The sequence below is a fragment of the Aotus nancymaae genome, unplaced genomic scaffold (genome assembly GCF_030222135.1).
Source record: "Aotus nancymaae isolate 86718 unplaced genomic scaffold, 86718_ANA_hifiasm-v0.15.2.pri h1tg000014l, whole genome shotgun sequence".
Classification (NCBI taxonomy): Eukaryota; Metazoa; Chordata; class Mammalia; order Primates; family Aotidae; genus Aotus; species Aotus nancymaae.
In genome coordinates, this window is record NW_026988425.1 from 69,569,174 (window position 1) to 69,584,438 (window position 15,265).

At 44.2% G+C, this 15,265-nt stretch overlaps 1 protein-coding gene across 5 annotated transcripts in view; it reads left to right on the top strand.

Annotated features, from left to right (window-relative positions):
* The first annotated feature begins 8,862 nt into the window (after positions 1-8,862).
* PDE8B (phosphodiesterase 8B) overlaps positions 8,863-15,265 on the top strand; it is a 220,883-nt gene continuing 214,480 nt past the window's right edge. For all 5 annotated transcript variants that reach the window (XM_012462126.3, XM_064376066.1, XM_012462127.3 and 2 more), the window contains exon 1: positions 8,863-9,447. In XM_012462126.3, coding sequence (XP_012317549.1) covers positions 9,109-9,447 — 339 coding nt within the window. In that variant the 5' untranslated portion in view covers positions 8,863-9,108. The remainder of the gene's footprint in view (positions 9,448-15,265) is intronic.

Below are 15,265 nucleotides of genomic sequence, written 5' to 3' on the forward strand. Positions count from 1 at the left end.
GGCTTAAACAACAGAAACTTATTTTCTCACAATTCTGGAGTGTAGAAGTCACAGGTCAAAGTGCCAGCAGGGTAGGTGTCTGGTGAGGCCTCCCTCCTCAGCTTGCAGGTGATGCATTCTCTCTGTGTTCTTTTCTGTGTGCATGCAGGAGACAGTGGGCAATCTCTGCTGTCTCTTCTTATAGGGACACTACTCTTACTGGATTAGGGTCCCACCTTTATGACCTCATAACCTTAATTACCTCCTTAAAGGTCCTGTCTCGAAATATAGTCACACTGCGGGTTGGGCTTCAAAATGCAAATTTTGGGAGGCCACAGTTCAGCCATAACAATCCCTATTGTCCCGTTCCTGGATTATCATAGGTCTTTACTGATCTTCATTCCTGACTACCTCTACCAGTCCTTTTTGAATATGCAACTGAATTCATTTCAGTAAAATAATACAGTTGACTCTTGAACACCGTGAGTTTGATCTGTGTGGGTTCACTTTCACGTGGATTTTGTTCTGCCTCTGCAGTCCTTGAAACAGCAAGATCAGTCCCCTCTTCCTCTTCCTCTTCAGCTAACTCAATATGAAGATGAAAAGAGTGAAGACCTTTATGATGATCCACTTCCACTTAATGAATAGTAAATATATTTTCTCTTTCTAATGTTTTTCTTAATAAAATTTTCTTTTTTGTAGCTTACTTTATTATAAGACTATAGTATATGCTACATATAAAATGCAAAATATGTGTTAATTGACTGTTGATGTTATCTGTAAGGCTTCTGGTCAACAGTAGGTTATTAGTAAATTTTTTTGTTTTTGTTTCTTTTTTGAGACAGAATCTCACTCTCTTTCCTAGGTTGGAGTTCAGCAGCGAGATCTAGGCTCACTGTAACCTCCACCTCCCAGGTTCAAGCGATTTTTCTGCCTCAGGCTCCCGAGTAGCTGGGACTACAGGGATGTGCCACCATGCATGGCTAACTTTTATATTTTCAGTAGGGTCAGGATTTCACCATGTTGCCCAGGCTGGTCTGAAGGTCCTGGCCTCAAGTGATCCCCCACCTCAGCCTCCCAAAGTCCTGGGATTACAGGTATGATCCAGTGTGCCTGGCCTGTAGTTAAGTTTTTGAGGAGTCAAAAGTAACCTGGATATTCAACCGTGTGAGAGTTGGTGCCCCCAACCCTGTGTTGTTCAAGGGTCAACTGTATTTTAAAGTTACAGTCTTATTGAAAACATCAGTGATTTCCAATGACTGGAATTTAGCCAAACTGCTTAGTCTGGCATTTGGCTCCCTGGTTATAGCCTCCCTTGTCAGCCAAAATAATATTATTCTCTTCTTCTGTACCACAAACCTTTTTGAGTCATCTGCTTCATTGTTCAAGCATTTAGCAAGTGTTCCCACCTCTAGGCTTTAAGCACATTATTCTCTCTGGAATGTCCTCTTTTCCACTTATTCAAATATTGCCCGTTCTTCCAAGAGCCATATACTCTGTCTCCTCAGTGACATCTCCCAGATAATTTCCACCCACAGTGATCTTTCTCTCTGGGCTTGGATTAGGTTTTCAAAGCAAATGTTAACACAATTCTCTGCGTATATCTCTGTGTTCCTGACTTAATTGTCTGAGGGCAAATACTAAGTATTTTACTTCTTTGTATCCCTCACAGCACCTGGCACAGTGGTGGTGCTAAACCATGTTCTCAAGGCATCGATGGGTGAATGGACGGACAGATGAAAAAAGAATGATATTCCCTTTGATAAAGTTTTCTGGGAATCTTAGCTTAAATGTCATGTCCTCTGAGAAAACTTTCAGCATGCTACCCCAGTCTCACTCTATCACATCAACATATTTTAAATCCCTGTATAACCTCCATCACTGCCAGAGAATTTTATTGTTTGTTTGTCCTTCCAACTCCCCATTATATTCTAAACGCTGTAGAAATAGGGACTGTTTCTGTCTTGTTTCTCAGTGCTTAGTTAGCATCTGATACATGTAGCCACTCAGTAAGCATTTACTGAAAGCATGAATGGATGAATTCAGCATCACATTCACATAATGAAATCTTTTGGAATTGATGATATGCACACCTAGCAAGGTGTGCATGCAGGCAGGAGAGGGCCTGCTTAGAAACCTGAACTTTAAAAAATTGCCCATGAGATATTTGAGAAATCTCACACTAATTTAGAAACAGATATGCCTTGTGCCTTGCTTTATAGATTGTAAATGTAAAAAAAAATTGATATGAATTAATAATTTGTACCCTGATTTAGTTTTCTTTTTTTTTGGTACCCTGATTTAGAATACCTAAAAACCTCAAAGTGCTATTTATGAGAGTACTCATAGAGGCTGGGCACAGTGGCTTATGCCTGTAGTCCCAGCACTTTGGGAGGCCGGGGCAGGCGGATGACCTGAGGTCAGGAGTTTGAGACCAGCCTGGCTAACATGGTGAAACCCATCTCTACTAAAAATATAAAAAATTAGCTGGGTATGGTGGCTTGCAGCTGTAGTCCCACCTATTTGGGAGACTGAGGCAGGAGAATCACTTGAACCTAGGAGGCAGAGGTTGCAGTAAGCCAAGATTGCACCACTGTACTCCAGCCTGGGTGACAGAATGAGACTCTGTCTCAAAAAAAAAAAAAAAAAAAAAAAAGTATTCATGTTAGTCATTTGGCAAACAATATTTTTTATGACAATGGGTTTGTTTTCTAAATCTAAATTTTCGCATAGTATGTTTCCTTAAGGGCGGTAGAACCTACAGTGACTTCCATTACATAGAGAAGTAGTTTCAGGGTCTTCCACCTTCTGTTTCTTTCTTCTCTTTCCAATGTTATCATCTCTGCCTTAGGAGACACTGTCTAGTTACACTTTCTGCTCATTGCCTCGGTGCCACCAAAGTTACTTCTGCCTCTGTGCATTTGTTCATGCTGTTCCCTGTGATTGAAAAGTTCTAGTTGAGGCCCAACTGACAGCCCCCTTCTTCCCTTCCCAAGGGCCATAACTACTATAAAAGAATTGACAGTACCACTCATCTTTGTTCTGGCACCTTGACACTCACGGATTGTACTCCATTATTTCTCATGTGTCAGTACCATCTCCCTGATTGCTCTGTAAGTTCCTTTGGAGTAGGACTGCACCGTGTGTTTCATTTGTATATCTGTTTATGTCTGATGCTTTTGTGAAATGTATTTGTAAGACTTTTGGAAATGAATGTTCCATCTCTCCTAGCCTGACTATTGGGGTCCAAAATTCTGGAGGCTAGTAGCATTCTGGAGTACCTCTGTGGGGATAATCCAGCCCCTCCTTGTGGGGTGCTTGTTAACAGGAAGGACAGATTACTTTTGTACCATGCAGACTCAGGGCCCAGGCCTCCAAGTTTGATGATGTTGACCTAAGGAAGTCTGATGTTGGCTGACTCTCCTACACATTCTCTGTTTGCATTTTCTGCAACTGGCAAGAGAATACTGTCCTATGGGCCAAATCCTCTCCTTAGTTTCACTTGGGCTATGGAAAAAGGTCCAAGAAGTGATGCACCTATAGTTAAAAAAAAAACTTATTTTTACTCTCTTGAAAGAGCTGTCTGTGTAAACTCACTCGGTAGGAATATTTCACCATGAAACTGGCTCTCCATTGCTTTCCTTGTCTCCCACTTTCTTTCTTCCTCTCTGTGTGTCTGGTTCTGTGAAGTTTCCTTTGTAAAGTGTATGCATTAGTTTCTCTTTCTCCGCCAATCTCTGATTATCTCCCTTTCAAATTTATTTTCCATCTTTTACCTTCTGTCCTAAGGAAAAAAAATCAGTTGAAATCCATAAAATAGAGTTACCTAAATTCTTTTTGTAGAGAGAATTGGGAAAATTACACTTACTCATTTACATGGTTTTTTATGCACTGAAACTGGTTTTCAGAAAAATAAATTTGTTGTTTGTCTACACCACTTTGTACACATGAACCTCAACATATGTTCACACATCTTCTATATTTGCAATCAATCTATGTACATACTCTATTTTTTAACCTAACATTGTTTTGTCTATGTACATATAAATGGTAATATTTATGTGTGATTTGTTGAGCCATTCCCTAAGTGTTTGATGGTTGAATTATCTCCACTTTCATTATTGTAGACAATATTGCTATCAACAACTTTGTACAAATTATTATGTTTTATTCTTTTGGCTTTTTCTGATGTACATTACTAAAGGACTGCCATGATCTGATCAAAGGCATTCACTGACTTTAAAAGTAAAAACACAGGGCATAAAACTCTAAACTATTAAAAACAAACAAATAAAATAACTCCTTCCATTTTGGGTTATAACAATTAAGAGAAAGGCAAAAGACACAGAAATGGGAGAAAATAATTCATTCATACATTCAACAAATATTTGAGTACTTACCATGTACTAGGCACTGTTCCAAAAGCAGGGGACCCATCAGTGAATAAGAAGCCCCCAAACCCCTGCCTTTGTACAGCCAATATTCTAGTGGGAGAAGGTAGACAATAAACATAATAGTAAGTGAGCTAATTATATAATAAGTTAGAAGGCGATCTGTGCTATGAAACAAGAAAAATAGCAAGCTAAGGGGAATAAGGAGTGGTAGAGGAACAATAGAAGGATGTGGGTTGCAATTTTAAACGCGGGTTTGGAATAGCATGGCTGAGTAGGAGAGTTTGAGCAGAGACTTAAAGGAAGTGAGGAAGTTAGCCTTGCAAGTCCTGATGAAGCTGCATAACAGACAGAGGGAACAGCTACCAGTTAACAATGCTGGATATCCTGGAGAGACAACTAGGAGGCTGGTGTGGCTGGAGCAGTGAGGGAGGGCTCAGCAAGGTCCAAGGTTGGCAGGACCCACATCGAGTAGGGTCTCCAAAGCACTTATAAGGACTTAAACTTCAAGGAGGCTGTGGAGAGTTTATACTGGATTCACTTTCTTGGAAAGGACAGATGCTGGACCTGTCCTTAACCCCTGAACCAAGTCTCTGGGATGGAACTAGGGAACTGGTGTATTTCTGGCAAATTCCTCAGGGTAGTTCTGTTGTGCATGTAGGTTCAGGACTACTCTTTCTGTTCAAAAGCCCCACAATTCTAGATATAAAATAATTTAATAAAAGGTAGCAAAAATTTCATAGCATTCTTGGGTGTTGGTGATTTAGAGACTCTGGGGAATATCTAGGAAACTGAAGCCCAGAGGTTAAGTGACTTGCTCCAGGTTACACAGTCACAAGAAGCAGCACTTGGCTTCAGATTCACCCGTCTAACCCTGAGTTCAATGTACCCTCCGCTGTACTGGGCTGCCTAATGAGCAGTATCATTTCACTTATCAGGTGGTTAGACTTCCAATAGCTCCACCGTTAAGAACATAGTTTGAATTCAGAAGCTCTATAAGGTTGATTGGTTAATTAAATATTTGGTTATCTAAAAATCAATCAGAAGCTGCTATTGTTTTAACCTTTATAGCTAAGAATCATTCAAAATGTATTACTCACATTTTCTGCTTCTCTAGAGGAATCCTGAAGAGTCATGCCATCTTAGAATTGGAAGGGACCTTAATTGTTCAGGATCTTGCAGTGCCTTTGGGCCATAATTTTAAAGTTAGCTCTTATTTAATACTATTATAAAATGCACAAGCCATTCTGGTGACCCTGGACATATTGGAGGTTGTGTTTTACAATATATTTCTGATTTAGTTTACTTTCTTTTGATTTGCTTCTTGGACATTGTATGTTGCTAAATTTTTCTCAAGTTTATTAAATTTTTTTAATAAGTGTTGGTCTTTCTGGCCTTGTTCTGTAACTTGGGCCTAAATTTTATCAGCAGTGTCTGAGCTTGTAGTCTTTGCTGTCACCTGGGGTGCATTGAAGTGGTCAATGGCAATTGGTTCAGAAATTGCTTCTACAAGCAAGAACTCAGGCCTCAGAACTAAGCTGTGGAATGATTCCAGTGAAACCATTTCTCCTCCACTTGGACACTTCTGCAAGTTTCAGCAGCCAGATCTGTTCCAGCAATGGGGGCAGGTTGCACATTCCCACTGAGAACACTTGGTGGAGATGATAGGGACACATTATTTTTTTCTTTCACTAAGCCAGAATTGGCAGTTGAAGATGTGTTTGTGCTACTGGCTGCTTTGGGAATGGGAAGAAAAATGTATATCTAGTGCATTTCCCCTTCTATCTTCTGTTCCAACAAAGAAGTTGCACTCAGTGAAAGACACCGGTCCTAATATGAAATGTTCAGTTAACCCACTAAAGCAGCCTAGTCCTATTCACTAGCTGCCTTGAGGTCACCTTCTCTTTCAAGGCTTAATTATCCTTATTTTTAATGTAGAAAGGTCAACCTAAATTTGTTTCTGGGTGACTTGTAGCTTCATGATTCAGCTCCTAATGTTTTCCGCCAGAAGATTGGTTGTAATTTCTATTTTATCATCGTCTTCTTGCCTTTCAAAGCCTCAGTGAGTGACTGGTGCCTTTCTCTGGGTGGTTTCATCGAATTCCTAGAGAAAACTGTGAAAAAGTAGACATGTGCCATGAGAATTCGCATGGCTCTAAGTGTCAATATGTGAGGGCTGTCATTGGTAGCTCCATGAAAGGTAATGACTGAAATGAGGATATATGAGAGAATCACAGATAAGCTTTAGGAATTATTAAACCCTGACTTCACCATTACATCAGGGACTAGTATAGAGACCAGTGATTTTGCAATTTAACTCTGATGTTGTTTTCCCAGGTATTAATTTGTCCTTTGGAAGTAGAGCAGATGGTAGCTATGAGGCTTAGTTTTAAATGAATGACTGTCTCCATAGCTCAGTCTCAACCATTTAATGTGGTGTTCTTATAGGCCTGGATGGGGCAAGCAAGCACAGACCTCAGGCAGCCTGGAAGGGAACTGTGGTGGAGGCTATGATGCCAGGAAAGGACTTACTCCTCCAGCTACTGGGAGTGCTGCGAGCAGAAAGCCCTTGGCTCAGCTGACATCTCCTAGGGGCAGTGCCTCAGCTGAAGAGAACCACCTTGCCCAAGGTCACTGAGGTGGCCTGCATGTAAAGACTGGTCCATGCTGGGATATAAAGGCCCATCAGAACAACTCAGAACCTAGTCCCAACTCAGAACCACTCTGAAGTGTCATCCCAGCTTCAGAATCCTCCCTGCAGGGAGGCCTAAGGCTTGGTCAATTTCACCCTCTGCTCTAACTTGCCTCCCTCCTTTCCCTCCCTTTATTTCCTTCCACAAATGTTGACTACAAGAACACTTCCTAAAAAGCCTTCCTCTGGCGGCTGAATACCATCTCAGAATCTGCTTCTAGGAGGACCCAATCTGTGCAGAAATTTTATGAGCAATTTGCCTGTCCATTAAAAAATACAGCATAGACTTTTTCCAGGTTAGCTGGAGATGGAAATTTTTGTATCAAAAACAGAGAGAGCTAAACTGAGAAGAGAGGCAAAAGTAGAAGAATAAGGTTAGACTCTCTGTATATCTGAATTTGGGATTGAGAGTGATACCTTGCTTCTCTGTGAAGGTTAGAAACTTTCTTTTGAAGTCTTCATCCAGTCACATCCAAGACTGGTACAGGAAGACAAAGGAAAATTAAAAAAAAAAAACCCTTAACATTGGATACTTCTTTGTGCCTTGCATTCAGCCTCTGTTTTTGCCCTTTTTTGTATAAGCAACTCTAGATAAAATCCTTTCTTAGGCCATCTAATTATCGCTGTGCCATTGTGGCAATCGGGCAGGAATTACTGTGGGAACCAGTGACTGAATGGGCAGTGGTGTCTCGCAGCTGTAACTCAGAGTTCGCAAGGGAAGGATGGACAGCAGCCATCCTTCTGAAGGCATTCTTCCGTTCCTCCAGCGCAGCCTAGTCTGTGGGTGCCTCACCAAGGGGAGTGAGGGAAGGCCTTGTTGACTGACCAGCCGAGTGTGAGGAAGAGCAGTTGACATGGGCGGCTGGATGGGGTAGAAACCAGCGTGAACATTTATTGACACCCAAGGAAGAGGTGGAAACTGGGGGAGCAAGCAAAGAACCATCACACAGCTTCTTTCTGTTCTTTCCCTGGATCTTAGGGGAACGTGTGTTCAAGGGTTCCTTCCTCCGCAGGGCCTCCCATCCCTTGGCACGAACTTCCAAACTATGAGTAGAGATGGAATGGGCTTCTTCTGAAGACTGGGTCACCATCCAACTCAGCCTTCGGAGTAGGCGGTGGGGCTGGGGGAAGAGGACGGAACCATGAGGTCTCTCCATCACTCCCCAGCTGTGTTGAGAGGGGAGCAAGCGCGGTGGGTGGGCCCGGGCTGTAGGGTCCCTGCCATTTCGGGAGGGGCCTCCTGGTGTTTAGCTCAGGGAAGTGTGAAAATGTGTTGGTGAAAAGCGAGTGGCTTACAAGGCCCTTCAGGGGAAGAGGGGCTGGGGCGCGGGGGGCGGCGTCGGGATGAGTGCAGAAGAGACGAGGCCTCTGGACAGTGGAGGAGGAGGGGACGGCGCCGTGGCGCGGTGCCAGCTGCCGTGCACAGGGGCCCCGTGGCGGAGCCGAGCCGCGGGCACGCTCTGCCCAGTCGGGAGAGCTCGGAGAGCCGCGAGAGGGGCGGAGGGGCGCAGTGGGGCCCGGGCGGCTGCGGCCGCGGAGCCGGGGCACCTGAGGAGGAAGGAGGGTGGGAGCGAGGGAGGGAGGGGACGGGAGCAGACCGAAAGTGGGGAAAGAAGGTGCAGGAGGGCGGGCGAGAGGGCAGGCGCCCTGGCCCAGGGCCGCGGGTGCGGGAGCCCGGCGAGGTCAAGCTGGGCGGCGGCGGGGGCCGTGCCGAGGGAGGAGGGGAAGGCGGAGGCTCGGGGAGCGTGTTTGGGGCTCCGCGGTGGGGAGGGTGGCGGCCGCTGGTGCGCGCGGGGCGCTGTGTGTGCGCGCTCCCCAGCTCGGGGAGGAAGATGGCCCAAAAGGGAAAGTTGGGGTGACGCGTGCGGTCCCTGGAGGCTCGACCGGGGGCATCGCGGCCAGCCCGACGGAGCGGCGGACGCACAGGCCGGGGGGCGCGCAGTCCGGGCGCTGCCGCGGCCGCCCACTCACTGCAGGTGGCAGCGGGTGCGCTGGGTCCCGGCTGCCGCGGGCGCAGGCGGGCGCGCGGGGGAGCCCGGCCGAGGGATGGGCTGCGCCCCCAGCATCCATGTCTCGCAGAGCGGCGTGATCTACTGCCGGGACTCGGACGAGTCCAACTCGCCCCACCAGACCACCAGCGTGTCGCAGGGCCCCGCGGCACCCCTGCCTGGCCTCTTCGTCCAGACCGACGCCGCCGACGCCATCCCCCCAAGCCTCGCGTCAGGACCCCCCAGCGCTGTCCGCGTCCGCAGGGCCCGTGCTGAGCTGGGCAGCGGCAGCAGCGCGGGTTCCGCAGCCCCCGCCGCGACCACCAGCAGGGGCCGGAGGCGCCACTGCTGCAGCAGCGCCGAGGCCGAGACTCAGACCAGCTACACCAGCGTGAAGGTAAATGCCCCGTGCTGGCACACGCGGTGGGGGCCGCCCGCCCCGTCGGCGGGGCTCGCACGGGTAGGGGGCTCCTGGCGGAGTTGAGTGACCGTGACACGGTTGGTTTGGAGCGGTTGTCGCCAAGGAGTAGTTTACTTTTCATTTGTGGAGATGATGGGGGCCCAGGAAATGTGGTCAGAAAAAGGCCCTTGGAAGGGTCCTGGGAGTGTCCTTAACTGGTCCTGGGGAACCGGGCGGGGAAAGGAGCGCAGAGGGAAGCAGGTGGGCTGGCCTGTTCCTCCCTTAGGGCAGGAAGGCGGTGGCTTGGTTTATGCAGGAAGAGGGGTGGGGACCATTGAGAGCTTTCGGTGGCCAGTCCTGTTGAATGAAATGTGAGCACTGAGCTGGATTTGCATGCCTTGTAGGTGACTGATGCAGTTGCAGCATCAGGATAGATAGTGCCCCGTATTGTGATTTTTACCTGGGATTACCAGCCAGGCTGGAGTCTCAGCACAGGGACTGAGCGTAGCGATTTGTGAATGAATGAGTGTTCGTGTTTTGAGAAGAGATGTGGGAACGAGCAGAGTGGAACCTGTTGTTTGTCATTGTAGCGTTTCTCTGGGGTGGCTACATCCTAGACAGAATTGAGAGAACCGGGGCATGAGTGCAGAGTGTCAGCAGAGCCACCGTGAGGGGACGTGGTTTCCAGTGCAGTGCAGCTGTCTGAGGATGATTCTGCACATGCATCTGATCTTTCCGGAGAGTGGGATTTTTGAGGAAGTGGGAAAAATTGCTTAGATGGTTAAAGCAATCGTTAAATATTTATTTCTTAATTACAGAAGAAAAATAATTATTTAAATAGTGCCCTCCTGTATGTTCTCTAAGTACTATTACATTTGAGAGGCTTTTCATTGTGTAAATCTGGGCACTGGGTCTTTTTCCCTTATAGCAAACAAGATGACAGTGGCATATCCCATTGTACACAGAGAAAAAAAATACATCTCTATGACTCGTAATGTCAGATAGAATCACAGCCTTTACCTGGTCAATAGATTACCAAGAATAGATTATTTGTCAAAGACACATTTGTATTTTTTAATAGTTAAAAACTTGGTCTTCATTGGATGAAGTCAGCCCATAGTGGAGGAGTGAGGAGAAGGATAACATGTTTTGGCCTCAATCTGGAAGTCCAAAAGTTTTTTAATGAACCTAGTGTTTTTTTTAAACAGCATCTGATTTTGTAACATGAAGCTTAACTGATGTTTGCTTGTGGTTGCAGTTTAACTGGCAATAATCATAATCACCATTATAATAAAAATACTATTTATTGAGCACCTACTATGTGTCAAGAATAAGCTTTCTCTCCTAACTATTGAATGTTAACAGTGTGATCTCAGCATAGCATATCCGAAGACTAGAGACTAGGATTCATGACAATATGAACCTACCAGTTGCCCATTTGTTACGGGGGCATGTGCTGAACGCTACACTTTGCTTTTTTCAAGCTGCCTGTCCCCACCCCTGTTCAGACAAAGTTAGCTTTAGAAGCAATATTCAGGAATGAAAATGTTAAATTTAGTGAAAATATTAAGTTGGGATATTATCAGTAAAGAGCATCCTTTTGCCTGATTGTTGAAGACCTGAAGCAGTAGTTCAGAATGGTGACAGCTCATGAACTCATCATGAACTTTGTGATACTTTTTTTGGTTGCTCAAGAGAAATTGTGAATTTTTGTTTTCCAGAATAACAAGAATCTCAATTTAGTACTTGGCAACTCTAGCTACTCCATGTTTGTTCAGTAGAAGAAAGAATAATGAATGAACCCATTCTCTACATTTTTTAATATTTTCCTAAAGAGGCTACTTAGAGACCAAATGAAGTAAAAACTGGAGGGACAATGATTCCCAATTATTAGCAGCTTGTATAAACTTGTGTCAGTCTCATTGCTACTTGGCTTAAGTGTTAAAAGGCTTGACCTGGGTAGGAATTGAACTCATTTTGCTTTATCAACAAGATTCCCAAATAAGAGCTTAATTCACTCTAACTTATTACTGGGAATGTTGGAAATGAAACTGCTGCTTCAGTGACCTGACACTACTTTGCATTGTGTGGATCTCAGAAACTATATATTTGAAGTGAAATTGGAGACCAGAGTCACTTATGCAAATCGACCAGAATTATTATCACAGAATTGTCCTCATCTATTTAATAGTATCCTTTTAGGCCTTGTGACTCGGTGTTGTATTGTCTTTTCCCAGTCTTAAAGTTCACATGTTCTGTGCCCTTTTGTTGCTGAGATAATTTTATAGAAATTTTACTTTCGTTTTTTGTAGACTAAGCATTCTTCTTTTTTTTGCCTTAAGAGTTTGAGACAGCTGCTAGGCGCGTAGTGGTGCCCCACCCCTTTTGAAAGCACGCAGGTGGAAAAGTAAAATCTTTACCATTTGGTCCTGTTTACAGTGGTGGTAGGTTGTGATAGTTTGCACCCTTCCCCCCATCATTTTACATCAATTATAAAGTGTATCCTCATTATCTACTTGGCCTCTGGTATTCCCCAGAGTGCAAAAATGTGTGCTTGATCTCTCTCTCTCTTTTCTAGCAATAATTCATCTCATTAAGCTTTTAGAATGATGAAGCATTATGATGTCAAACATGATGTCAACAGGAACCTTCCTGAATACCTAATTTGCAAAAAAAAAAAAAGGGACTATAAGCATTAATAATTCATATGCAGTGCAATGATATCACGGGTTTCCATTTCTGGTAAGAAGTTAGATTTGTCTCCCAATTGCTGTAAAAATGCAACTTCCTAGCAATTTCTCTCCCTTTTGCTTGCCTTTTTAAAAATAGTACTCCAACAGGAGAATCCTGCAGGATGCTCACTCTTGATATTATGCCAGTTTTGTAATTTTTGTTCAGAAATCCTCAGAGGAGATGGTTGAACCTCTCTCTGAGAAGAACCAGGGATTCTTACAAGTTTTCTCATAACAGCTGTTCCTACTTGTGAGCATCTGGGACTAGGCAGCCAGTTGTAGAAAAGAATCTTTATTGACAATACTGTCAACTTACTATGGCCTCTGTGTAGGTTAACTCTTTTGTGGATCCGACACTGGACATTGTTAGTTTCCAGATGGCAGCTTCACCAGCTCCCCGCTTTCCCTCCATTCATACGGAATGTGCTCATTTGTTCATTCAGTATTTGTGGCCAGACTCTGTTGTAGGTGCTAAGGATTCAGGGGATATCCATGAAATTTGGTAAGCAAAGCCTAATGAGAAGGATAAATCTCTTGTAAAATGGTGTGCCTAAACCAGTTATTAGTGACTTCTATATTTTCTGTTCCACGGCATTCCAGAATTTGTGAGGATAATCCTGAGTTGACTATATATAAAAGGAAAATAAATAGATATTTCACTGACCTTATGATAGATAATAATGAGATTTTATTTGGGGGAGGAGTAGAGCTATTTTGGAAAGAGTCATTTTTGTTTTCTAAGTCAGTGTTTTGAAGTCAGACTTTAGTATACACCAGAATTGCCTAGAGAGCTTGTTAAAATATAGATTACTGGACTCCACTCCCAGAGATTCTGATTTAGTAGGTCTTGGGTGGGACCTCAGAATTTGAATTTCTAACAAGCTTCCAGAAGATGCTAGTGTTGCTGATCTGGGGACCATACTTTGAGAACCGCTGCTTTTTAATGAATTAAATTGTCTGTCTGTTGACCAGGTGAATGAGGTAGGGCCACCTCTAACAGAGTGCATAGTACTACACTGTCTGTATTTGGGGTACTAGTCATAGCACTGCCTTCATCTTAGTTCATCTTTGTATGGGAAATCTGCTGTCCCTGTACACAAAGTCAAACTCTGAGCCTCTGAGATTGGCTGAAAAGTCTGTAAGTGGGGAGGATGCTGGATCATGTAGCCAACTCTGGTTTTTTGAGGTTAACTTCTCAGCTCTTGGAATTCTTGCTAGCCCTTTCACCATCATTTTTCATTTTAAAATAGAGTATAAAGTTTAGTAAGCTCAAGTGAGTCCTGTAAGCTGATTTCGTAAAATCCAAGTTTGCCTTCTGCCATTGTATATGTGGTTACAATTTAGTCCCTCCTTTTCCCAACACATTAATTAGAATGAATCAGTGCATTTTCCTAATTTTCATGACTTTCTTCAATAGTTCTATGAATGGTTAAGGACTATCAGGTAATTCTTCCCTTTGAAGGTAAATAAGTCCTCAAGCCAGGATGTAATGTAGTATAAGCTGCCAGCTGTTCAGAGATGATACAGTTTCTACTGAAGTTCTGTTCTGGTGACCACCAGGCATGGCCTGGGCACCAGCAGGACAGGACATGCTGGTGAGGGCAGGTTAGATTCTGTGGCACTAGACTGGTAATGCATTAAGGCCAGTAATCAAAATAGGAAGAAGGGAGTGAGTCCCATGGAACCAGGTGGGAAGACAGAGTCCAGAGTTTGGAAAACCAGCAAAGTTGGAGGGAGCAGGTGGGAACACTGGGGCCAGACAGGCAAGATAAATCTAGAATTTAGGGGTTCCACAAAGGTGACAGCTGTTGAACCAGGTTGAGACTTCTGATTGAAGAATAGAAGCTCTTTACTTTCTATTCTATTCAGCAGGCTGTGGTGACCAATCAGAGGGCCGTAGGTAACTTTGTAAACCCAGCACCAAATGAGGCAAGACCAAGCAACCAGTCCTTCCTTGCACCCTGATCAGGCAGAGTCTGGGCAGGAAATAGAGTGCACATCCAAAAGGGTTAACTGAGAATAATCAAATGAAGGGACTACTGCACATGTTTTGGCAGGATGAAGGGAAGACAACAAATGATGCTGAAGTACCCCTAGGCTAGAAAAAAAGGGAGCTGTTACCACCCTAGAAGAGTCATGGGGAGAGGGTGTGTATTAGTCCCTTTTCATGCTGCTGGTAAAGACATACCAGAGACTGGGTAATTTATAAAGAAAGAGAGATTTAATGGACTCACAGTTCCACATGGCTAGGGAGGCCTCACAATCATGGTGGAAGGCAAAAGTCATGTCTTACATGGTGGCAGGCAAGAGAGAATGAGAACAAGTGAAAGAGGTTTCCCTTTATAAAACTATCAGATCCTGTGAGACTTATTCACTACCATGAGAACAGTACAGGGGAACTGCCACATGCTTCAATTACCTCCCACTGGGTCCCTTCCACAACACATGGAAATTATGCAAGCTACAATTCAAGATGAGATTTGGGTAGGGACACAGCCAAATCATATCAGGGTGGTTATGGGAAGCTTAGAAACCAAATCTGTAGGTCAGGGAAGCCCTGAGAATCTGTAGCCTTCAGGAGGAGTGGGCAGGGAGAGAGCCAAGGCAGTAAATCCCTTCATACCATTGTCCTCCCTTTCATCAAGCTCCTGCTGGTTTCCACATCTGGAAATCAGAGGGAGAAGGAATCTGTTGATTGGGATTTTCCAGAGTACTGAGCAGGGTGGAGAGTGGGTCTGGAGGGGCAAATGAAAAATATCCTGAGCATATCTTAAAGGCTCTTCATAACAGATAGTAAGAGATGTTCAGTGTCACTGGAGCTACCTCGGTATAGATAAACTCAAATTGAGATGGGCAATTTTGATGATTGTCTAAAATAATGGCATTTTAAAATGGCCACTTAATTCACAGTTTACAGTTCCTGTTTGATGACTAATGATATTAAAATATGTCCAATTATCTTGGTTGGAGACCTCCAAGTTATTGCTGTAAACATATCCTTCTCTTCAGTTCATTCTGTCCTTTGACTGCTATTATATGTGTTTTATCACTTCCTCTGTTCCCTGCCTGCTGTCCTTCTCCCT